Source organism: Dermochelys coriacea, chromosome 27 (assembly GCF_009764565.3).
Source record: "Dermochelys coriacea isolate rDerCor1 chromosome 27, rDerCor1.pri.v4, whole genome shotgun sequence".
NCBI lineage: Eukaryota > Metazoa > Chordata > Testudines > Dermochelyidae > Dermochelys > Dermochelys coriacea.
This window is the reverse complement of record NC_050094.1, coordinates 2,973,727-3,000,397: the sequence shown is the minus strand read 5'-3', so window position 1 is coordinate 3,000,397 and position 26,671 is coordinate 2,973,727. Positions and strand designations below refer to the sequence as shown.

The following is a 26,671-nucleotide window of genomic DNA, read 5'->3' as shown; positions in this document are numbered from 1 at the left end:
ACACAAATATTGAGTACTCCTGGAGTAGTTTTCATCCCCAATGTGAATCACGGCCATTAGCTAGTTCTCACATCTCACATGTCAGGCTGTGAAGCATTAACATTAACATTTTTCAGGGTGGGAAACTGAGGGATGGAGTTTAAGGGCTTGATCCTGCAGAGTGTTCAGCACTTCACAAGATGTGGTCCTGGAGTTCCTGGCTCCCATTTCTCCACTCTGATCATGCTTCCACCCAACCCCTCAAGAACTGTCTTTAAGTGGGAATTTTAAAACCCTAAATGTTTGATTTTTTGCTGCTTTTCCTATATTTATATCAGATGAACCATACTTGAGAGCCCATTTTAATTTAGAATCAGACTGCCTTCATAAAAATGGCACTATTAATATTGTTTAGAAGAGCTGAACCCCGCTGGGAAGTCTCTCACACAGCCTCACATCAAGAATTGCCTTTTCCAGGACTAAAAAGGACTCCCATTTCCTTCAGTTCAGCCCTCCCAAGAACTAACAGGCAAGCTTTAAAAAGTAGTGAGTAGGAGTATATAGATCCTGGACTAGCAGAGACACTGGGGCCCTTCTCACCCCTTACAAATGGTTTGTCAGTCACACTGAAGGGCACAGGTGGCACTAGTATGTCTTGCTGTCTTGCTCTCACAGTGCATTTTAACTCACTGTCAACATATCAGGAAACAGCCCCCACAGGCTGAAGAATCTTTTCATCAGAATGCGTACAGCTCCTTGCTGTACAAACCACACTCACTGGCTAGGATTAGTGGATAGGTCTACGGCACTCTGAAATCTTGATTGCCCTGGGCAGGAATCAGGAGTCATAAATGGATTTAAAGAAACTTTTCAGGTCTTAACATGATATAGATAAAAGAACTGGTTCTTACTACTGGCACCACTGCCACAATTGCCTGCAGATCCAGAGAAGTGGTTCGCAGATACAAGGAGAAGGTGTAAGTATAAAGGAGGACAGAAGTCAAAATTTGAAAAAAAAAAAAAAATGATTTTCCTATGAAGTGGTGAAGTACAAGTTAAGTTTGAAAGAACATGATGCATTACACAGTAACTTCATTTTAGTTACTGTCATCAGGTGATGTGTCTATCAACACACCTTGGACAGATTTCATGATCTTTCTATATATTTCCCATAATATAAGATTTTAGTTTTATATTTGTTACTTTGGGACTTAAACAGATTATGCTCTTTATCTCCAAACTGTACATATTTTACAGTTAAAGTGATTTCTGACCTTTACTACACCAGGCACCATCAATGTCTACAGCGTCATTTAAATGCACCAAGCTGACTGGATGGCTCAGGAGATTAGTATTTGGGATTCAAAGACCTTCACCAGGCCCAAATCCACTCAAGGTGCTGACAGTACCTGAAACTCATTACCGCCTAAACATCTCATGCTGTGACTTGTGAAGGCAGCATTAACTCTTGGAGTGAGAGTAAGTTGTTTGCGTCTATTGTAAGTATTTTAATTTAATTTCTGTCTGTGCACCCTGAGACAAGATGGACACATCTGACAAGTCCAATCAATGAGTGTTTTCCCGCACTGAGTGTCAGCAGAGATGCAGAGTCATGGTTGGGCCATGGAGACCAAACTCCCCTATGATTACTAGAGGTGGCATTACTAGACCAGGGCTGTACACTGGTAAAGTGGGAAAAGTTTACTTTGCCTCTGGCTCATACACAGACCAGGCACAGTGCGACTAGCGATTGATGGGTTCCAGGGATGTGTACCTGGAACCTTTGAAGAGAACTGAATTAAGCTTACCCAATGGACGGTGAGGGACCACTCCTCAAGGGAGAAGCACAGCTGCGCAATGGCTACTTTGTTTCAGTCTTCTCACAAAAAACAACATGTGACTGGATGACAAGCAAAGTTTTCATAGACAACACAGGGGAAGGGACGCCGATCAGGATAAGTAAAGACCACGTCAGATCTTCTCACCAATTTGAATGAATTCAAACTAGCAGGGCCAGATTCTATTCACCCAAGGGTGCTGAAGAAATTAGCTGAAGAAATCTTGGAGCCGGTGGGAAAAATATTTGCAAACTCATGGATGACAGGAGACGTGCTGGAAGACTGGAGAAAGGCTAACATATTGCCCATCTTTAAAAGGGGAAAAAGGAGAAGCCATGGAACTATAGACCCATCAGCCTGTCTTGATACCTGAGAAGCTACTAAAGCAATGTATAAAACATTCAATTTGCAAATACCTGGAAGATGATTTACTACCTGAAAGGGGGTTTCAAAGAGGATGGCTCTAGACTGTTCTCAATGGTAGCAGATGACAGAACGAGGAGTAATGGTCTCAAGTTGCAATGGGGGAGGTTTAGATTGGATATTAGGAAAAACTTTTTCACTAAGAGGGTGGTGAAACACTGGAATGCGTTACCTAGGGAGGTGGTAGAATCTCCTTCCTTAGAGGTTTTTAAGGTCAGGCTTGACAAAGCCCTGGCTAGGATGATTTAACTGGGACTTGGTCCTGCTTTGAGCAGGGGGTTGGACTAGATGACCTTCTGGGGTCCCTTCCAACCCTGATATTCTATGATTCTATGATTCTATGAAGGGGTGACTCCTCATGGATTTACTAAGAACAAGTCATGCCAAACCAGCTTGATTTCCTTCTTAGACAGGGTAACTGATCAGATGAATGGGGGAATGTGGTGGACATAACATACCTTGGACTTCAGCAAGGCTTTTGAAACAGTCCCACATGATATTCTGATAAGTAAGCTGGAGAAATGTGAGCTTGGCATAACTACCATGAAGTGAATACATAATTGGTTAAACAACTGCAAACAAAGAAATTATTAATGGAATGATGTCAGATTGGAGGGAAGTCTCAAGTGGGGCTCTGCAGGGACCTGTTCTGGGTCCAGTGTTGTTTAAACACTTATTAATGACCTGCATGTACGTACAGAGAACACACTGATCAAATTTGCCTACGACAGAGAGTGGTTGCCAACACTTTGGAGGAAAGAGCAAAAATTCAGAGGGATCTTGATAAACTGGAGAACTGGGCTATAGACAACAAAAATGAAATTCAGAAAAGCCAAACGTAAGATGCTCCAGTTAGGGAAGAAAAATAAAATGCACAAATCCAGAACGGGGGATAACTGCCTTGGCAGCAGCACAGCTGAGAAGGATTTTGGAGTTGTGGATTACAACCTCAACATTAGCCAACACTGCAATGCTGTTTCACAAAAAGCAAATGTAATTTTAGGTTGCATTAACAGAGGATAGCACATAAGTCACGGGAGGTAATAATACCACTAGTTAGGCCTCAGCTGTACTGTGTCAAATTTTGGTCATCAATGTATAGAAAGGATGTACAGAAACCGGAAAGGATCCAGAGTTGAGCAACAAAGATGATCAAAGGGATGGAATGCCATAGGTGCAAAGGCTGAAGGAAATGTGTATGTTTAGTTTGGAAAAGAGAAGATTAAGGGGGGGACACGAATGATATCTGTCTTCAGATACTTGAAAAGCTGCCCTAAAAAGATGGGGAAATGTTGTTCTCTTTTGCCACAGAGGTAAGGTCAAGAGACAATGGTGTCAAACTCCAGCATAGCAGATTTAGATTAAATCTCAGGAAAAACTTCCTAACTGTAAGAACACGAGGACAATGGAACAGATGTCTAGGGAGGCTGTTGAAGATCCTTCTGTGACATTACGTCCCGTATTCTTCATAGAGATAATACTATATGAATATGGCATAATTAAGGTATTTTTTATGCAAAATGGTATCATTGGAAAGGTTATGATGTACTGACTATGATTATCCTCTTTGTATGCAGGTTTCATTTCTGTATCTGAAATTAGGATTAACAATTTGTAACAATTACAACTGTGTTTATACCTGGGGAACGACCACCAGACAGTAGGCAACCAGCCTGCATGGGGCATTAGGGAGAACAATAGGATTTTGAAGTTGCTAATCTCCCACCTTCCTGAGAAACTTCCTCGGATGCTGCTTTGACACTACAGGGTCATGTGATTATGTCACCTGGTACTGAACCCCATCAAACTGGGAAATAAAGGATTCCCGCCATATGTAAATCCTATTTAAGGCAGGGAAGTGAGTTAATCTAGGTCGGTTCTTCACTGAATCCCCGCCCAAGATGACTGCTGAAAACACCGGATCTGGGGAAGAAAGGACTGGACCCAGGCTAGAAGGTGTCTGGTTTACGAAAGGAATATCTGGAGTTCTAAGCTGCAACCAAGAGCAGTTTGCCTACAAGAAACTCTGCAACTTACTTAAAACAACATTTAGGGTGAGAAATTACTACTTGTAGCCAGTTTCTTTAGTGCACTAAGATTAGTTTGCATTTTTGTTTTATTTGCTCAGTAATCTGCTTTTATCTATTTGCTATCCCTTATAATCACTTAAAATCTGTCCCTTGCGGTCACAATTTGGTGATTATTTGGTTTTCCATTTGTGGAGGAGATATCCACACCTTCCGTGCATTGTCCAAATGCAGTTGGAGTACAATCCACTGCCCATTGCCTACAGGGAAGGCAAACTCCTAGGATTTCTTTTGTTGGATCTTCAATCAGGTCATTGTTTGGGACAGACAAGCGGCCCACAATCCAATCCAGGGAGTGCTGGCATCCTTTCCATTCACCTGCAGCTTTGACACGTGTATCCATAAAGGCTTCATCAATTTGAGCAGTACACTGTAGTGTGGCAGTGCTCTGAAGCTTTGGTGTATTGGCAGGTCCGGAGCAGCCAGGACCTTAATTGTATTCCTGGATCACTGCAATGCCTCTCCTGATGTTGGCAGGCACAATGCTCACCAAAACTGGAAGCAACAGTATTGGTATTGATTTGAGAGAGCCGCTAACAATAGTGCGCGTGGCATTCATTTCGGTGTCAATGAGATTGGTGTGGAGCTGTTGCGCCAAACAGGCATGCAATACTCTGCTGTTGGCAAGACCAGAGCTTGTACAAACACTCAAAACATGTGAACATCATCCCCAGGATGTGCCAGCGAGCTTCCGGATGATGTTAATCCTTTTCTTTATTTTCTTTTCGGTGTTGCCAATAGCTCAGCATCCAATCGAGGGAAACCCCAAGGTACTGTGGATTGTGGTCACGTGAAAGAGGCAGACCACAAAAACCCACTTTCAGCAGCACTTTGGAATCCTTGATATTCAAGTGGAAGGCAGAGACAAGTGTTTTCAAAATATTGGGTTTCAGTCACCAAGCTTTGAAATACATCTCAAGTATCTGGAGATGGTTGTTCATGACCTTTTCTGTGGCCTTCTGCGGCACTTGTGTTTCTAGCACAAAGTTCTCTGCATAAACGAATTTATGTGGAATGACATGACCACAATGTTTCTGGTATAGAGACTGAACAGTGTGGGCACTAAAATTGATCCCTGTGGGAGAACGTTGTTTAATCTCCATGATTTACTGGCAGATTTACCAAAAGAAACTGTGAATCTCCTGTTACTCAGCAACCCGGTGATTAGTCTGTTGGTGATTGGCATGGGAAAGCTAATGATAACTTCAGCAGGAGACCTTTGTGCCACACAGTACTGTATGCAGAAGAAAGTCAATGAAGGCTGCCACTGTTTTTAATTTTTGCTGGTAGCTGTATTCTAGGTAGCTGGTTAAGGCCAGCACCTGGTCATAGCAGTTACAACTGGTTCTATATCTGGCTTGCTTGTTGGGGACCAGTTACTCCAGTGTTGGCTGTAACCTCTGAAGAAGGAGCTGCTCCAACAGTTCATAACAACTGCAAAGGAGAGAGATAGGCAGGTAGTTTTGGGATTGGTAGCCTCTTTTTCGGACTTCAAATGGTTATGAACTTGGCTATCTTCCACTCTTTTGTTATTATGCCAGATGATTGGATGTTGCTGGAGAAGTCTTGCCTTTTCTTCAGGAATTCCAGATATATTCCATCCGTTCCTGTGGCCTTCTTGGACTTAGTGTTGAAGAGACCCTTGTCCACTTGATCTATGGTGTAGGGGGCAGAAAGGGGTAAAGAGAACTGGCACTGGTTCAGGGTGCGATAAAGTTCTTTGTGGACTTGCTGCCTGACGTTTTTATCCATCAGCACACAGGAGTTGGAAATTAACTGTGTGAAGATAGCATCTGTACTTACTTGAGGTGGTTTGTATATTGCTGTAGCCGCACTGTCTAAAAGACAAAAGAGCTTCCAGGCTTTGAAGCTTGACCTTGTGAATTCTAGCGCGTCACTGTTTCAATACCACCTTATTCTTCTTGCTGAGTTCAAAAAGACTCAAGCAATGCTGTTGTGGGGGAGAAGATGACAACCTTCACATGGTCTCCCCTATTACATGCAAAAGCACAACAAATGTCACCAAACTGGCAACCAAACGTCCTTAAGGGACCTCCCAGTCAGAAATACAACAGCAATAATGGTCCATGTCAGGGCCAAACCTTCATTCAAATAGGCCCACTGCTGCAAATTACACAGCTCAACATCAAGGGTCTGTCTAACGCATATATATTCCAGCCCATATATAATGTTTGTTCTCTATTTTATGTTGCGCAATATTTATAAAGGGGCAATTATATGGGTACAGAATATTTAGGCACACCACTCTACTGCAAACTTACGCAAAAAGAAAATTATTCAAAAGTACTATGTTTTGAAGGAGAAATTCTAAGTGGCAAATGCCCACATTAGTTATGAACATGAATGTGCTGCTGGGCAGCTATCGGATGTGTACTACTAAAAGAATGGCCAAAGGCTTTTCTATTCAGCCACTATGTCATTTTTTTTCTGATTGACTTTCCAAGTACTTCCACTTGCATCTATTTTCCATCCAAGTTAATCAAAAACCATGTACAACTCTACAGCCCTCTCCACATGGACACACAGGCTGGCCTGAATAGAATACACTGAAGTACCCTACAGTCCCCAATCCCAGCTAGGGGTTCAAGGAGTTAAAAGGCTTTAACTATGTGGTAATGAAAAAAGAGTTTAAGGAAGCTGTTTCACTGGCAAAGGGATAAGATACATCCTGAAGCACTGGACTGATCCCATCTGGACCCATCTGAGAGAGAAAAGGAAGAGAGAAGTTGTTAATGCCTTGAAGCAACAAATTAGTTTCACTGACTGATGGTACTGAGCAAGACATCAGCCTTTTTCTAACCTGGCACTTAACAACATGGAGGCAGGTGAACAGATATGATAAATCTGCAGTAATGTCTCTATAGAACAACTGCAGTGAAGGTCTCTTCTTGGCAGTGCAAAAGTCAGACTGATTTTCCTGTAATGCGATAAAGCAGCAAAACCTCGCCCCACATGCACAGAAGATGCAGTTCTGTCTCTCTGCCATCTCATTTTAGTCTTACGATACTTTCTTTGCATGAAGAAATTAAGCAAGGCTGACAACTAAGAAAGGTGCAGCAGAATATAAGCATATGATCTGAAGCAAGAGATCAACGGGTCTGGGTAATTTTATGGATCAAAAATATTTGTAGTAATATGTATTAAGTTGAGATTCTTCTTGTCTGAATTAGACTCCTGGGTAGATTTCACCTTAGATGGTATTTTATAAAATGCATGTGCATTTAAATCACACTCTATGTAGCACTGTTTATGCTATCAGGGAGTAACTTTAGCTCAGTCATCAGAAATAGTAAAAATGTCCTCCATCCCTGGAACAATTATATGAGCATCACACCAGCTACAGCCAGGCTCACGACAACTGCAGAGCATATAGAGAAAACGATTAGATCAGGTGAAAATGCCAGAACACACACTGATTTTAGCCAGAACTGTGGATGTTCAGCTCCAACATTATATAGTTCCAAAAGGAAACCAGAACCTTCAAACTCCCCTTATTGAGGAGCTTTGCATCTCACTCCAGCAAGTTCTTTCTACAGAGAGAGAGAGAAGACAGGATTGCAGCTTTCATTCTGCTTGGAATGGCAATGATAAACACACAGATTTTTTACACTGATCTGACCATGAGTGAACCTTACACAGGCCTGACTATGCTACTTAGACTTTTCAGTTTTCCCTAAGCATTGAGCCTGTTATGATGAACCCAGCTGTTTGCAGAAAACTTACTAGAGGAAGGGGTCAGAGTTGTCAAAAAGGTTTAACCGCCTTTTAAATGTCTCTGAACAATAGGTGAACTTGTCAAAGTGAACAGGTCAGAAGACCTGACAATAGCTCAGGAAAAACCTCTCTGGGAGATGAATCTGTGAAAATGATACTGGAAGATCAGGCCTTCTAAAAATACCAACTGCTTTGAGTTAGTTTCCCAGACCTGAAGAAGAGCACTCTATAAGTTCAAAAGCTTGTCTCTCTCAACAACAGAAGTTGGTCCAACAAAAGATATTACCTCACCCACCTTGTCTCTCTTACTGCTTGAATGGCCATTTATACTCCCTTTCTGCCTATCAATGATTAGCTTAAGAACCCTTTGACAAAGAACATGCATATGTGCCAGACTGAAACAGACTGTCACAGGTAACCTTAGAAAGTTATAATTGAAGAGACAATTTGAAACCTTCATCAGAACAACTGGAACTTGTGCAGAGGTCTGAACAATTTAAGTAATTCAGCCCTAGGACAAGGATGACTGCATGGGTCAGCTATATTTGTGTGATAAAGAGTAACTAAATTTAAACATAACATGTCCAAAAAGAGAACTTACATTTGATGCTTGATATTATTTGTTTTTTTGATCTAAAGAGGAAAAACAGTCAACACCTTTACACTTTAACATCGACATGTCCAGTCTCAGGGGCTAGAGTCGTACTGATGAGAAGAATGGACTAAATGATCTAATGAGTCCTTTCTATCCCAAATTTTTAATCTCTTAATACTCTGCAGTCATAAAGCTAATTGCAGGTTCTAATATACTTCTAAAACATTCTCTACAGTTACCGATTGCAAGCTGGTTTACAGTGGTTCTAAATCTATAGGGAATTCTTACTGGTGAGAACCCCCCAGTGAGTTTGACCCAATGAATCCTCATCAGTTTGTCCCACTAATTACTCCTCAATTTGACACGAAGCATGAAGAAACCCACTGACACTCCCTCCCCCCGACCCAGTCACACACAAAAAAAAATTACTGATATGGCTTTTTATACTCTGAACATTAAAAGAACCCCTCAGTGGGTTTTTAGATAATAGCTTGTTCTGATTGGATGAGGAAGCCTCTTTTCCCATTCAATACAACATCTCCAATAGAGATACATGGTTAGCTAATACAGCCCAGAACTCTCCCCTGCTAATAACCAAAGGATTTGTTTAGCTTACATGCAAGATGGCTTTCTAAGAATTATACGTTATCTTAAAATACAAATGGAGAAAACAAACAGGCTTTTAAACACCTTCGTTTCCTTCTTAAAAATCAGCAGTATGTGTCAATGTAAAAGGCCCTCCCTTTTCATTATATTCACACCATCTTTTGGTCACTTGGGCAAAGAGTCTGTCTTTCAGCCTACACCTGTATGAGCTAATAAATCTGTATTTCAACACTATCAAATATCAAATGGCACTTTTTACATTTTGGTTAATTTCCTTACCCTCTTAAGCTGACATTTCCCGGTCCTTATCTCTCTAGTTAAATGCACAACGACCTTCATAAATCACAAACACTAAGAGCAGGACATCCTCATTTCATTCTGAAATCCTATATGCAGAGATTTATAAACACATTATGGATGCTGCAGAGATCTACATGCACTTAGGCAGCATTCAAATGTGGTTCTGCTCTGAAATGGTATCACCCTATGCAAAAGGAATTTACACCACTTTTTATACTTGTAAGAACAGCACAACTGTGGGAAAGCGGACTGGATTCCACTTCTTCTTGTGCATCATCAGAATTGTTTAGTAAGTTGCTATCACAGTTACACTTGTGCAAGTCCACCGTCACCAGGACTGAACAGATGTCTCTGAGGGCCTAGCCTGGCCTCTGGAACCTTTACTACTGAGGTGCACAAGGAAGAAAGAAGCCAGCCTGTCTCAGATCCCAATGGAGTCTGCGGATCTGACTGTTGGTGGGGATGGTGGATGGGACAACTTTCTTCCTTGTAGACTGAAAGCATTTGATTATTGAATCAGTGACACACAAACAACATGGAGTCCTCTGACCGCATTTTACAGTCATTTCTCATCTGCAAGTTCCGTTAAGTCAGTGAGAGTTGGTGGGGTGCCCTGCAGGCCCTAAGTGAGGCAAAGCTCTCATGCCATAATGCTCAATGGTATGTCAAAGAACTGGTTCGTATGAGTCTTGGCTCTAGAATTTAGCTCTGAGCTGCAGAGATAGCAGATGCCCAGCCATGGGAAGGAGGCAATGCCTTATGTCATACGCTGACAAAGTGCTGATAAGATCTAGAGAGACTCCAGCCCAGGCCTCCTTCAGATATGTGGAAATGGTATGATACATGCCTAACACAGCATGTCACATCTTGGCTCTGCCTGCCTCTGGAAGGACACCAGTCTGTTGTGAGAGGATCCAACTGCTGTATCTCTCATGTTCCAAAGTGCAACTGCTGCGGGCAGAACTGAGGTGCTCTTCCTAGCGTTGGGTCTCTAAAAGCACAGATCTCATGCCCGCTCCCCTTCCTTGGGATGTGGGGCTCTGCACCCCAGCTGCCCAGACCTCGGAATCAGTGGCCAAAGCCCTCCGAGTCCCCAGCTGCTGTGGGCATTCTGAGCTTCCTGATTAACCCTTTCAGGACAACATGGCAGGCCAGTGAGGAATACAGGCTTAGCAAATGGATTTCTTAACCACAAACACTTTGCTCTTGAAAGCACTCAAGAATTATAGAGCTTTGAAAAAACAATTAGTACTGAACACAGCCCACCCCTCTGTCTGATCTCCCACCTCCTGTCAGTCCTGGGTTTTGTCAGCTTCCATAGGCTAGGCAGCCCTTTGGTCTTCCTCTCTCTTTAGCCTGGTCCCCTTGTGGTTGGGGCCTGCCCGCCTTCACAACAAACCTTCCTCCCTTGAATATACTCTCAAGTTATTGGGCTCAGTACAGGGACAACTGGGTAAAATGCAATGACCTGTGATCATGACATGAGAGACTTCATGATTCCATTTACATGGAACGTAAAGTGTGCCCTGTTTGGAGATGCCATACTGCCCTCAGTGTGCTTCTTCTCCGGGAAGGAGGGTGGGAGAAGAGGGTGAGCATCTAAGCAATTGTCACTTAGGTTGCTCCATAAGTTGATCAGCAGGGGCACTCAGTGGTCCCAGCAATCCAAACTCAACCAATTCATGAAGAACAGTTGCTTGCCCTACAGTAACTATCATTCTTCTAGATGTTGTTAGCGTGAATCCCGCTGTGGGTGCACATGTGCCTCATGTACACAAGATTGGAGTCTTGAACTGCAGCGTCCATCAGGGCCGCATACCCATGTGAGAGCATGAAGGATGGAGCAACTGCATCCCTCTCTGTCCCCTTGCAATTCGAAGCCTGAGGACACCAAAAGCAGGGACAGAGGGAAGGTTGTGTGATCCATACTGACTATAACTCCTCAGAGAAGGACAGTTATGTAGGGTTCAGCAACCATTCTCTCTCCAAGTATATGTCAGTGTAGATCCCACTGCAGGTGACTGTCAAGAAGTAACCCTTCTGGATGGTGGGATGAGAAGCATCAGTTGCATGAGTCAAACAATTTTATACTGTTCTCCCGAACTCCGCATCATCCCTTGTGGCTAAGTCCAACACAACGTCTGACAAAGGTTAGTGGGTTAACTCCACAATGCAACTGGCTTGCAGATTTCAGAAACTGACACATTTCTCAAGCAGACGTTAAGCAGGAGAGGTACATCAGTCAACTTGCAATGTAGTCAGATACAGTGTGTTACCCACTTAAAGATTTTGTTTGTGATGAAACAGCCTGGCCTTTGGAATGGCCAGCAACAAACGGAAACAAATGGGAAGGCAATTTGAACAGTTTGATTCTGTAAATGTAGTAAAAAAACAGGACGCTTGAAACATCCAGTTTGTGTAAATTCGTCTCTCCCAGTGTAGAGTGGGACTTGAGAAGAAGACAGACAAGTTACCTGATTGTTTCAGATGGAATTCTGAGATCACCTCAGGAACAAACTTAGTGTGAGGTTTTACCACCACCTTGTCTCTATGATCTATTGTGTAGGGGGGAAGTCAGCCATGAGAATTTGAGTGTGCTTCTATCCTAAGCCACTTGAGTGCAACTTAGGATAGAAAACTGGGAGAAAGATGCCTTGGTTAACGTGAAACTGGGAGATGACCTTGGGGAGGAAAGCTGGATGCAGCCTGAGCTGAACTTATCCTTATAGAACACCGTGTAAGGAGGCTCTGATGTTAAGGCCTTGAGCTCAGACACCCTCCTGGCTGACGTTATTGCTACCAGAAACACCACCTTGTATGAGAGAAACAGTAGAGAACATGTCGCCAGTGATTTGAAAGGTGGCCCCATTAAGCCTGGAAAGGACCAGATTGAGGTCCCAGGTCAGGACCAGCCGTCGAACGTGCAGATACAGCCTGTTGAGACTTTTCAGGAAACGACTGGCCATGGGGTTGGCAAGACCGACTGGCCCTCCATGCCTGGATGGAAGGCCAAAATGGTGGCCAGTGCACCTTTACTGACTACCTGGATAGCCCCTGCTGCTTAAGGTGAAGGTAACCCAGTATGAGGGGCATGCACATGAGTTGGACCGTGTTGTGCCAGGTAGGTAGCCCTCACGGAACGTTTCCTACTGAAAAGGAGGACTTGTCTGACTGTGTCCGAACAAGTGAGTTCCATCGGATTCAGACATGGAGCTTCCATGCCATGAAGTTCGGGTGCTTGAGACAGCCATGATACTGAGTTATCAAGTCCGGGAAGAGCAGCAGGGTGATTGGGGCTTCCACAGACGTTTCCAGGACAGATGTGTACCAGTGCTGAAACTAACAATATCATTGAGGCCTTGTCCCTCTGAACTTTGAGGAGCACCTTGTGAACAAGAGGAATTGGAGGGAGCTGCGATGGAGCTGGGGCTGTGATTCAGGAAGGAACAAAACTGCTGGCACTTCCTGTTGCATTGCATGACAAACAGGTCTATCTGGGGAAACCCTCACTGTTGGAAGATGAGGTTCATGACATCTGGGCACCGAGACCACTCATGGCCATGGAACAACCTGCTAAAATAGTCCGACAACTCGTTCTGTACTCTAGGGAGGTACGATGCTTCCAGGTGAATCGAGTGAGCTACGCAGAAGTCCCACAGCTTGAGGGCTTCCTGCCTAAGGGGAGAGGAGCATGCATCCCCGTCTGTTTATATAAAACATCACTGTGGTGTTGTCCATCATGACTGATGCACATTTCCCTTCCAGATGCACCCAGGAGGTCTGGCATGCCAGGCAGACCACTCTCAGCTCTTGGATGTTGATGTGAAAAGAGAGCTCCACCTAGGACCAGAGACGTTGTGTCCTGAGGTCTCCCAGATGTGCTGGGGTGGGGTGCACGTCTGTCACCAGTGAGAGGGATCATTGAGGTCTGGTGAAGGGAACTCCTGCAACCACCACCTGCGGGTCGAACTACCACAGGAGGGACTCGAGGACCGGGTGGGGAAGAGTGAGAACCTTGTCCAGATTGTCCCGAATCGGCTGATATACCGAGGCCAGCTGTGCTTGGAGCAGCCGGAGTCTGAGCCTGACATGCTGTACCACATAAGTACAAACAGCCACGTGTCCCAGAAGCTTTAGGCAATTTCTTGCTGGAACCACAAATCCAGAAGGTACGCCCTGGTCTGCGTGGAGTCCAATACCACCTCTATAAACTCTGTCCGCTGAATGGGGGACAGAGTTGATTTTTGCACATTCAGGAGAAGGCCCAGTTGGTTGAACGTTGTTCTCATGAAGTCGACTTGCGCCTCCACTGCCACTGCCTTCATCAGCCAGTTTTTGAGTATGGAAACACCTGGAGGAATGCAGTGACGACTGCCATGCACTTGATAAACAGTCAAGGAGCCACTGACAGGCCGAACAGGAGGACAGTGAACGGGTATTGATTGTGATTCACCATGAACCTGAGGTATCTTCTGTGGGATGGCGTGATTGAAATGTGAAAGTAAGTGTCCTTAAAGTCCCCTAGATCCAAGGAAGGGATGATGGAGGGGGACACCCTGACATCAGCTCCTTCCCACACCCCACCCCACCCCCACTCTGCACAGCCAGCAGAAGGGTCCCAAGAGCAGCTGCAGGACGGAGCAACGTGTGGGGAGGGCAGGGTGGATTTGATTTAAATCATGATTTAAATCACTGGTCAGGAAGACTCATTTTAACCATGGTTTTCTACATAAAAGTGCATTCTTGTTGGCTGTAATAACCTTAATACATATTCTTCACAACTCAGAAATAGATGTTGGTTTCATTTTTAGAAGGAACACACTATACATTTTAAAGTGATTTATTTTGAAAACTTTTCAGATTAGTTTTACAGCTATATCAAAAAATGAATGATTGTTTGGTTATTCCATTTACCAAAGGTAATTGAAGCAGATATTTATGAAGTCAATGGGAGGTGAACTATCTCCATTTTAACAGATTAATCATTAATATTTGGAGGATTTTCTTGCCATGCTGTATTAGGAGGAGACCACCACCAGACAAACATTTAAATTGTTTTATTTAACTAAAACAATGTTAAGTATTCTGGATTTTTTTCTTCAACAGCAAATATATAATATTAACAAAACAAGCATATGTCCCTCGCTTCTCACATTTATCTCCAGACTTCTTCTCCTTGTCCAGATCTATTCCGCCCCCAACAATCCTGTATTCATTGAACTTTTCAAAACTTTCCACTTTTAGAGAGAGAGGTAAGGGATTGACTCTGTGTACACAAATTTGCGAGGGACAATAGAGCTGAGATCTGTTATTTCTCACCTATATATATATTATTTATTTAAAACATTTTTTGCTGTTGTTAACAAGCATATGACCTCTGGACAGACAAATCCACAATTTAAGAACTGCAAAACTAAGCATCTCTGATGGTATCTTCTAGACTGAGCACTGAGACCCATTGGGCAGATAGAAAGATTAACCTAAATAATCTATACAGAAGCCCCTGGAACTCCATAAGATTGGGTCCCTAATCCGTGAACTATTGGAACGCATTTACAAAACTTTTCTTAAAATATTACATTAATATATTGTCTCATACTACAGAATTAGAATTTATGATCCCTATTCCATGATGAGCTATCTTTGAGCTATAACGTTAATAATATGTTATAATCTTAATTAAAACGATCTTTAGATAGGTTTTTTCCTCAAAAAGCATTTTATCAAAAAAGTCTGATTTAAATAAAAAAATCCATTTTTTTTTATTTTTAAAAAAAATAATTGATTTTTATCCACCCTGGGGGGGGACACACACCCTGGGGGAGGGACACCTGAACACATTCTGCCGGCTGTCCACGCTCTGCTATCAGCTGGATAGCACTTAAATCTCTCCTACGCCGTCGGCCAAGCGTGTAGCTTACAGGGAACACGGGCGCTCCTGCTGATTGGCTGTGTCTACTACCAGGGAGTCTGGCGGAGGGTAGGTATACAGGTGCTCATAGCCCTTCGAGGGAACAAAGTACCTACGCTTGTTCCTCTTCGCAGTTGGAGGCAGTTGTGGGGTCTGCCACAACGTCTTATTGGCCGGATCGGCGGGTAGTGATCGATCTATCGGGGATCGATTTATCGCATCTTGTCTAGAAGCGATAAATCAATCCCCAAACACGCTCCCCGTTGACTCCAGAACTCCAGCTCACAAGAGGCGAAAGCGTAGTGGACGGTGGAGCGGCAGCAGTCGACTCACCGCCGTCCTCACGGCCAGGTAAGTCGACCTAAGATACGCCGACTTCAGCTATGCTATTCGCGTAGCTGAAGTTGCGTATCTTAAGTCGACCCTCCCCCGCGCACAGTGTATACCAGGGCTAAATTGTTTTAATTAGTGGCAGAGCAATGTGTGAGGGGCCCAAGGGAGCAAGGATGTCGACCATGGGATCAGCATCTTCCACCACCTTCTCCGCCTAGATCCCCAGGTTCTGTGCCACCCTCCTAAGCAGCTGCTGCAGCATCTTGCTTTCCTCCAGGGCCGGGGCCACTGACATGCCCACCACCACCTCATCACGCGAGGACGAAGCCCTGGCTGGCAAGGGGTACTGTTCCTCCCCCTCAGCACTGAGGTGGGTCTCATGACCCCCAGTGCCCCGGCACAGTCACCAACATTAGGACCGGCATGGTCACTACCAGTGGTGCTGCGATCATCGATGCTGTGGCAACTGTGTAGCTACTGCCAGTGCCCCCAGTGCTGGTAGTGTCTGATCAGAGGCTGGCGCCGATTGGCTTCGGAGTGGTGGAGGCACAAGCGACACCGAGATCATGGAGTGAGACCTCTGGCTCTGGTGGAACCCCCAGGGCATCCAGAATGGCTACTGACCTAGCCACAGTGCCAGGTAGGGCTGTCTATTGTGCCAGGACTGAGACCTTCTGCTCCTGCTGGAGCGGTAGGACTCCACCGCAGACTCCGAGGACTCCAAATAGGAAGACAATGGATGAGCAGTGCGGGCAACCTGCATCAGGGTCTGGGGGACCAGTATGGCTCCCCTGCATGGGTGGAAGGTGCCGGAGCATGATGCCTAGGCGATGCTGAACACCACCCCATCATTGCCAGCTTGCCCCTAGAAGGCACCGAGGGTCGTACTGGGGCTGAATGCTCTGGTGATCTGTCCCACCTTGGAGGGGAGGACAGCACCGTGAGCTCCATCAAGTTCCTGGCCGCCTCAAACGCCTCCGTCGTGGACGGAAGCTGCAACTCACGGCTCCGATAGACCAGGGAGCCCTGAGGGTCCGGAATTCACTGGTCCCCTGCAGGGGCGGGAGTCGATACAATCCTAGTTGGTGGCAGGGCTGAGCCCAACGTGGGTCTCATGGATGCCGGCTCCTTCGGTTTTGCTGGAGGAGAGCGGCCCCGCTCCGGCCTCCTCTTCTTTTGGGGCACCGGCGATTGAGAACGGTGCTGCCCCATGGCCTGCGCCAAGGCCCGGTGGGTGGAGCCATGAGGGTGCTGACAGCCTCTGGCTGAGTCCTTCCTTGGCACCGGTTTGTGTGCCACCGGTACCGATGCATTCTGCACCAACGACTCGGTGCTCAGGGTCAACTCTGCCGACCCAGGGTCTGAGTACAGATGGAGCGCAGCCTCCATCAAGAGGATCTTAAGATGCTGGTCTCGGTCCTTCAGAGTCCTAAGACGAAACCCTCTGCAAATTCTTCAGCACTCCTTTTGGTGTCTCTCCCCCAAACACTTCAGACAAGAAGTGTGTGGGTCACTCCTGGGCATCAACTTGCCATAGTCCTCCCAGGATTTAAAACCCGGGAACCGAGGCATGCCCGGGTGCTGGAAAGAACGTTTGGAGGATGGGGAACTTGTAGAAATTAAACGTACAGGAAAAATCCTATCTAAACTAACTACTAAAACTACAATAATAACTATATACAAAGTACGAAAGCCACTGCTAGAGTGGAGATGCTTGCTGAAGCAAGAGATACAGATGTTCTGGCTAACCGTCACTGGTGGTAAGAAGGAACTGAGGGAGTGGCAGGTCGGCAGGGCCCTATATTGAGCACCATGCACACACGACCCCAGGGGGCGCCCAAGCCAACCTGACGGATACTGCTAGGGTAAAAATCTTCTTGTTGCCGTACACGTGGTGCACACACACCTAATTGCAATCACTTGAAGAACAACAAAAGTTCTGACACTTGGTGTGCCTTGGCTGCAAACAGATTGATCATGGGAACCCCCCCAACAATAAAATACTGGCTCTATGAGGAACCCCCACAGTGACCGCTCAGGACTGGCCACGGATTATCTGCTCAGAAAGTCTGCCACGTTATTGTTGACTCCTGGGAGGTGAAGAGCTATTGGGGTTATCCTGTGAGAGTGGCACAAAATCCAGAGTTTGATGGCTTCCAGACAGAGGGGCTTGTGAGCAACGGCCTCCTTGTTTGCTTGTGCAGTGCACCACAGCAGCATTATGCGTCAGGATCTGCACTGCTAAATTTTAGAGGACAAGCAGGAACACAATAGAGGCCAGACTGGTGACACAGTTTCAGGATATTTATGTGCAATCTCAAGTCTTCTGGGGATCCTTTGCATTTGCTGCTACTTCAGTGCACAGGATATCTCTGCTTCTTTTGCTGGGGTGCAACTCAGACCCTTGAAGGGCTTGGCCACCAGTACCACTCCAGTAGTCAGTACCGAATCAGTAACCTGCCTTCTTTCCTGCACACCATACTGCAAATAAGCTTCTCTCTTCAGACATGGGGCCTTCAGAGAATTTGGAGGCTTTGCCTCAGCAGAGTGATGTTTAGAGACCTCTTTTTTTTGGGGTGGGGGGGAGGGTTCCTATGTGGTGCTTGGAGCTGTGCTGAGGTAGCCAGTGCCAAAGTAGTCTGTGTCAAAGATGTCAGCATCTTCTTCAATGCTGCATTCCCTCAAGATCCAGGAGTATCGTGTCTGGTTGAGGAAGCACTGACTCATTATTTCTTAGGCTCTGGTCTTCACATTCATGTATATTCTGGGTCAGAAGTGATCTGCATGGACTGCTCCAGCAGATGTAGCTTACAGCCCTGGACTTGAAAGTCCTAATAAAGAGAGACCAGCATGCACGGCCCTGGCAAGCAGAGCACATGTCCAGGATATGACTCTATCCCAAGTAGAACAGACATCAAAACGACATCTTTCTGGGACGGAGATCAGGCAGTCACAGGGGTCAAGGTTTGATCCCTGATGGCTTCAAGTCTGCCGTAAGGTGTGGGAATTGGCAAATAGCACCTCACCATGCTGTGCTCTAGTGCTGGGAGGGGAGGGGGGCTGCCAAGAAATGTTTGTGGGGGGTGGGTGGGTGTGTTTTTAACATCCAATTTAAAGCAGTGGAGAAGATGAAGTTTTTCACCAAAATTATGAAACACACATTTTTTAAAGCTCTGAAGAAAATAACAGGTCAGGTACTCACTAGGTTCACCTTGCTCCTTGGGGTGGTAAGACAGAACCAACAGGGGTCACAACCCCGCCGCCCCTTATTGCCCTCACATGGGGAACAACAAGAGACTGGGCATGTGTGTGGCTGTGAAGAACACGGCTATTCAAAAGGCTGGTCTCATGCCCATGAGGCACACAGGCACCTGCGAAGGGATCCACCCTGATACACACTGGAAGAACTTCCATTAGTCCCAAGGATTACTCAGACACACACAACACCCTGCCTCCAGACCACTGTAATTGGTTAACCGCTTTCCTTTCTCCCTTTTTATGAATCTGTTGATGCACCTGATTCATCACTACACCAGTTCTCTTGCATGTTCATTCAGGGCCACACGATAGGCATTTTGCAGACACGTGCTGGAGATGGAAAAATGGACATATTTTGTCCATATAAAAAACAATGACATGTTCATAGCTTGGAATCCATGCAAGATCCCCAACTCCTGAGGTATGTAGAGGCTCCATTATACACAAAAAACGAACAAAAAAACATCACACAAGTGAACCAATTTCACAGCCATTCCTTTTGTCTATTTCCTGGGTGGGGGAATTTATTACTGACCTTTATGTGTCTGTTCATAGCAGTAGACTGTGCTGCTCGCACCAGACCCTCTAATTCAGCACCACTGAAGTTTTTGGTCTCCACAGACAGTTCTTTAATATCTACATCTTCAGACAGCAGCTGGTGTTCCCGCATCCTTGCTGTGTGGATATGAAGAATCTGAAGTCGGCCCTTCTCATCTGGTAAACCTGAGAATTGTAAACAGAAAGTGTCAGTCCTTGTCCTCTGCTGTCTCAAAGCAGCAACTTCAGGACGAAAGTGTTACTGGCAGCCTCTCCTTACAGCTCCAGCATGCAGGTGATTGCTTATCTCCATGAGCAGCCTCCATTCATGTATGAAGTAGGATACTTTACAAAGGCTTTTATCAGAGAACCTCAAAAAACATTAATGACACCTCAGCCCCCCCATGACTAGGGCTTGTGGACATGACCACTGAGTTTGCGGCAAGTGAGGGTGTGAATGTACCCACATTAGATGCTCATGTGCACTCTGCTGCTGTGCACTAAAAGCTCCCTAGTGCACCTGAATTTACTGCCATTTCAAAGTGTGGTAGATCAAATCGCATTACAGAATTTTTCTTCTGCAGCAGCAAGGTCCACACAGACACTTAGTGTGTGGCAAGCTAGTGCAGGGTAGATTCACATCCCAGCTTGCTGCAAACTAAGTCTAACAAGCCTTTAGTCAGAATTATCCCACATTTACAGATGGAGAAAATGATACACAAGGTTTAAGTGACTTGGTCACTGGCAGAGAAGGAACTCTTGTATTCAATTCCTGAATCCCAGTTGCCATGTGTCACACATGCAGGCAGGCTGGCCTCATGCATTCGGCGAGGCTATGGGCAAGCCAGGGAGTTTGGGCTATAATTAAGGCTGCATGTCTGTCTTTTGCAGAGGCCGGTGCAGCTGGCTCAGGGCCTGCCCAAACACTCGGACAGCCCCAAGGACAGCATCAGCAGTTTGGGTGTGAGAGGGGGCTCAGGCTGTGTCAGGGGGTTAAGGTGCGGGGCGGCGCTTACCTTGCGGGGAGGGCTCCCCAGAAGCAGCTGGCATGTCCCTGCAGCTCCTAGGTGGAGAGGCCAGGGGACTCTGTGTGCTCCCCCTGTTTGCAGGCCCCGGCCCCGCAGCTCCCATTGGCTGCAGTTCCCAGCCAATAGAAGTTGCAGAGCCGGAGCTCGTGGCAGGGGCAGCATGTGGAGCCCTCCTGGTCTTCCCTCCCCCTAGAAGCTGCAGGGACATGCCAGCCGCATCCAGGGAGCTGCACGGAGCTGGGTAGGGAGCCTGCCAGTCCCTCTAACCGCCCCCCTCAAACACCAGTGGGGTCCCAGGCTGCGCACCACCACCTAGTCCCCCCCGGCGGGGGTCTTGTGCAGCATCCCCTCCAATTTTTTTTTACCCATGTGCAGAATGAGTTTTGTTATGTGCACCAATATAGAAGTGACGTGACACATCACCTTCCTACTGGTGCACATAACAAAATTCATGTGGTGGGGTGGGGCCAAGGCATTCGGAGTGTGGGAGGGGGCTCACGGCTGGGGCAGAGGATTGGGGTGCAGGCTCTGGGGTGGGGCTAGAGATGAGGGACTATGGGTTGGGGTGCAGGGAGGTGTGGGCTCTGGCTGGGGGTGCGGGCTCTGGGGTGGGACCGGGGACGACAGGCTTGGGGTGCAGGCTGCCCTGGGGCTATGGCGGGAAGAGAGAACTCCCCCCCCCCCAGCTCTCTCCCTCCGCAGCAGCACCTGGGCTAGGGGGTGAGAGGCACCTCTCTCCGCCACAGCAGCTCTGGGCCAGGGCTGGGCTGGGGTGCCTCTCCCCCAGCCATGGCAGGTGCAGGCAAGGCTGGGTTGGGGCTGGAGAAGGGCCACGTGAGAAGCATCTCTCCCCGCCGCAGCCCTGAGTGCCTGCACAGCACTTAATAGGCTGCTGTGTAGCCACACAGATTAGAGGGAACTTAGGACCCCGGCCGTGTGCCACCAGCACCTGCCCCACCCCAGCACCTGTGGACCAAGTTTTAGTCAGGGGTATATAGTACAAGTCATGGACAGTCACAGGCCGTGAATTTTTGTTTACTGCCCGTGATCTGTCCATGACTTTTACTAAAAATACCCATGACTAAAACGAAGCCTTAGCTACAATTCATCCTGGCTGCCACAAGGGGCTACAGTCGTACCGGCTAAACAGGAAGAGAGGTGGCCTCTCCACCTCCTCTCTGGCTGTTCTCTGCCATTTGTTAGGATTCCTTTTGTTCTGAGAGCTCTAAGGAATAAGGTCCTGCCTACCTATACCTGCTCCCCGGGGAATCTGTTGTCAATCCAGTGCCTTTCACTGGCACTAAAACTATACTTTTGAAAAGCAATATTTATGACTGTATGTAAATATACAAGCTAATTACATAATTGACATAAATGGAGCTGCACAAAACTTTGCAGTTATGCACTGTAGCGATAGGCTATTGCCTATTGAGCACCAACTGGCCCGCTTACCAATCTCCATTTTCACCTCCAATCTCCCAGGTCGCAGCAGGGCCTCATCAATCAGGTCTGGTCTGTTGGTCATTCCTAATTACAAAGGTGAAGTCAAAAGAAGCATTAGCTGAGACTAAGTTTCTAACAATCACCTGAATGTTAAATACAGCCTTGTAAAGTCAAGGAGAAGATTTTGAGAGAGAAAATAAGAGGACTATTAAAAAAAAATCACAGCACTTTTGGAGGTCTGTGGGTTGTCAGCAGCCAGGATTGAACCTAGCATCTCTGGATCTAAACACAAGAGTTCCAGTTCCTGAATTACAAGACCCAGCTCAGTTAGACAAGGCTGTATCAGACTCATCAATCTCTGTCTGCCAGGTACCACTGGAGGGGGACAGAGCTCCGCACTGACTGGGTTCCCCATGTTCCCCACAAGACTGAACATGGGAACCCATAAGGTTCTCCGGTGTCTTGGATTAGCCCAAATGGAGGCCTTTAAGAGCAAGGAAAACTAAAGCAAGCTGACATAACTAAAGAATTACTAGAGAACCGATTACAGGGACATTCAAAAGTAACATAATACTAGTCTGCCAACTAAACCGTCAGCACACGCTATGGTATGAACAGGCACTACAGCAAGGGTAGGCAACTTATGGCATGTGTGCCAAAGGCGACACACAAGCGGATTTTCAGTGGGACTCACACTGCCTGGGTCCTGGCCACCAGTCCGGGGGGCTCTGCGTTTGAATTTAATTTTAAATGAAGCTTCTTAAACATTTTTAAAACCTTATTTACTTGACATACAACAATAGTTTAGTTATATATTAAAGACTTATAGAAAGAGACCCTCTAAAAATGTTAAATGTATTACTGGCATGCAAAACCTTAAATTAGAATGAATAAATGAAGACTTGGCACACCACTTCTGAAAGGCTGCCAACCCCTGCACTACAGACTTAATGGTCCTCTCACTCTTGGTCTCTCCAAGCTTATGAGGGTTGAGGCACACTGGTGGAGAAAGGCAGGGAAGCTCCCAGTGTCCCCATCTGGCCTGTATCTGCCCTGAGGATGGAGAGCTTTGTCAGGACTAAATTCGCACATAAGACTGCTGCTGAAATCCTCCGATTTCAAATGTTGAAGCCAAATACTTCGTTCCCATTCTGCCAAGACAGCCCCACCCCAATTGTTTATCATTTTATGGTGTCTGAATCACTAAGTCTCTCCTTTAAAGTATTGGGTTCTTAAGCCAATCTTTATTTCATTGCTCTTTACTTTGACATTCTTGTCAATACAAGTTCTTTCTTCTTGTGATTTTATCTTAAAATAGAGCAACAAAATTCTTCCCCTTTGTTACTAAGGCCAGTAATTGGAGTCTCTTACATTACACTACAGTTTTCCTTGGACAAAAAGCTGCAATTCTGGGCATAGCTCATTTGAATAAGTCCAGTTTTTGTTTCCAGAATGCCTTGCATCAGCCCAGCTGGAGTTATTTGTCATCACATTCTTAGTGTGATGGGATTTTGCAGCTTCTATTAGAGCTAGCACAGTGGGAGGGGAGGTGGATAACACACATTTCCAAACCAAGGTATCCTGCCTGACCTGCATTTTTAGAAACCACACTTGAAGCATCACACTTGAAGTTTTCATACCAATGACCAGGATGTTATTTAGCTGCTCCACCCCATCGATTTTAGACAGCAGCTGGTTAACGACGGTATCATGGACCCCAGTGCTGCCCGCCATGCTCCCTCTCTGCTTGCAGATGGCATCAATTTCATCAAAGATTATGATGTGGAGACCACTGTTTGCCCCAAGCTATTGGAAAGAAATAATATAAGAATACTCCAAGTTATCAATGAAATTGACCAGACAAAATGGCTAATATTCTACCCTTTCTTGGCTCCTGCTGGTGAGAGAACACTGAGACATTGGCATATTTTTATCAATGATCCTACAAAGTGCTGTGTGGCAGACACCCTGTAGGTCAAGTCCTTAACATTCTATTGTCTGGTCTACACTAGGATTTAAAGGAGTGAGAACATGTGTTAGCTAACATGTGCTACCTCATTTTAGGTCTATATGAGGTCATGCGTTAAACTGGCTAAGTTAAATTTAAGGCTCCTCCTTGGCTTTAACTTGACCACTTTACCACATGTTAAATGCAGCATGTGCCTTGTCTACATGAGAATTTTAAAATCTGTTAGCACATGTTAACATAACTGCCTTAAATAGTAGTTTGAACAAGGCCCTGGATACCAGAAGACCTTTAAGAGGAGTAAACGTTTTTGTCACTTAGGGATTTTTTCTTATTTTCCTCCATATTTGAAATTCTCTAAAAAAGGCAGAGGCTGCCATCCTAGTTTGACCACATTACAAAAGGGTAAAGCTTTTATACTCCTATGATTTCAGGTGTTTTGCAGACATATCAGCTCCCCTTGTGTGTGCAAACAATGGGGTCATGGCACTCCTTGGGCTTACCTATGTGCAAATGCTTCAACACAGTCTGGAGCAGGAAAATAGTCAAAGCAGACACTACCTTGGTGGCTTATGGGGAGTAGGTGTGTCTATATATTTCACCCAAGCAAGAACAAACAGGTACATGTCAGTTCTGCTCTCCCGGACCATGAGCTAGATAATTAAGAAAAAGTGTTTACTTAAGTAACACCATCATTTTGAGATCCTGCACACATTACAGCTTGAATCATAAAGCAAAAACTAAATCCAAAAGTTGTAGTCTAGTACAGCTTTAGTAAACAAGACTAAAACAGTCCAATACAGTGTAGTTGAGGCCCTATACTCAACTCAACACCATCCCTCTCTCTAATGTGATAACTATGGAAAACTGCATCCCATCAATTCCAAAATTTCAGGGAAAATTCTAGACATCAATAGATACAACCCCAGTGATTCTGCTGCAAATAGGAGCACTGGAAAAGCCCAATTCAGAAGAAAATCTGATACTGCAGGCAGAAGAATCTCTCTGTTGCTCCCTGTTCAGAGGCAGCACCTTAACTTGCTGCTTGGGGAGCTTGTCAGCAGCCTGAGCTCTAACAGAAATAAGAAAGCCTTGCAAGGTTGGCTTATAAAGGAGGAAGCAGCAGGGACCCAGAAAGGACTTGGGAGCGAGTGCTGATGGTGAAGTGAAGAAGCAAGGGCCAGGAGGGTCAAAACAGGGCCCCCAAGAGCAGTGGGGCTGTTAGATTTTAAGGCCAGAAAGGAAGGTTACACCTTATAGTAATACCATCCACCTTACAGTAAGTGGAGCTGCAGATGTGTGCTCCCAATCTGTATTCCATTATGGGTGTGTATGCGCTCTGTGCATCTAAGACCAGAAGATTCTTGCTAGAAGATGAGCCTGCTAGCAAGAATCTTCCAGCTTCAGTAGCATAAAGTGAGCGCATGACCACCAATGCTGGAATACACACAGGGACCATCAAAGAAGAAGGGACCACTGTAATCAACAAGAATAACCTCTTGATTTAAAAATTGCCAGCGATGAAGAAACCACTATGACCATTGGTAAGTTGTCCAAATGGTTAATTACCTGCACTGATATAAATCTGTACCTTACTTCCAGTCTGAATTCGTCTCACTTCAACTTGTAGCCCTTGAATTTTGTTATACCATTGTCTGGTCTCTAAGGTGACTTGATTATTGTGCATAAGTACCTTCACAGGGAGAGTATACCACATATAAAAGGACAAGCAGAAAAATTTCTGTTCCTCAGGTAGGTACTTATAGACTGTGATCATGTCATTGCTTAACTTTCTCTTTGTTAAGCTAAATAGATTAAGCTCCTTAAAACTAGCATTATAAGGCAGGTTTTAGAGTGGTAGCCGTGTTAGCCTGTATCAGCAAAAAGAGCGAGGAGTATTTGTGGCACCTTAGAGACTAAACTTTATTTGAGCATAAGCTTTCGTGGGCTATAATCCACTTTATCAGATGTATGCAGTGGAAAATACAGTAGGAAGATTACACACACACACACACACACACACACACACACACACACACACCATGAAAAATTCGGGGTTGCCGTACCAACTCTAACGAGACTAATCGATTAAGGTGGGCTATTATCAGCAGGAGAAAAAAAAACTTTTGTAGTGATAATAAGGATGGCCATTTCAAACAAACAGTTGACAAGAAGGTGTGAGTAACAATAGGGGGAAAATTAGCATGGGGAAATAGTTTTTAGTTTGTGTAATGGCTCATCAACTCCCAGTCTTTATTCAAGCCTAATTTAATGGTGTCCAGTTTGCAAATAAATTCCAGTTCTGTAGTTTCTCGCTGGAGTCTGTTTTTGAAGGTTTTTTTGTTGAATAATTGCGACTTTTAGGTATGTAATTGAGTGACCAAAGAGATTGAAGTGTTCTCCAACTGGTTTTTGAATGTTATAATTCTTGATGTCTGATTTGCGTCCATTTATTCTTTTGCGTAGAGACTGTCCGGTTTGGCCAATGTTCATGGCACAGGGGCATTGCTGGCACATGATGGCATATATCATATTGGTAGACGTGCAGGTGAACGAGCCCCTGATAGTGTGGCAGATGTGATTAGGTCCTATGATGGTATCCCTTGAATAGATATGAGAACAGAGTTGGCAA

At 45.4% G+C, this 26,671-nt stretch overlaps 1 protein-coding gene across 3 annotated transcripts in view; it reads right to left on the bottom strand.

The window, feature by feature from the left end:
• NSF (N-ethylmaleimide sensitive factor, vesicle fusing ATPase) overlaps positions 1-26,671 on the bottom strand; it is a 177,454-nt gene that overhangs the window by 55,171 nt on the left and 95,612 nt on the right. For all 3 annotated transcript variants that reach the window (XM_038385821.2, XM_038385822.2, XM_043503254.1), the window contains exons 10-12: positions 23,714-23,879; positions 22,083-22,157; positions 19,601-19,788 (exon numbers count right to left, since the gene is read on the bottom strand). In XM_038385821.2, the coding sequence (XP_038241749.1) occupies positions 19,601-19,788; positions 22,083-22,157; positions 23,714-23,879 (429 nt within the window). The remainder of the gene's footprint in view (positions 1-19,600; positions 19,789-22,082; positions 22,158-23,713; positions 23,880-26,671) is intronic.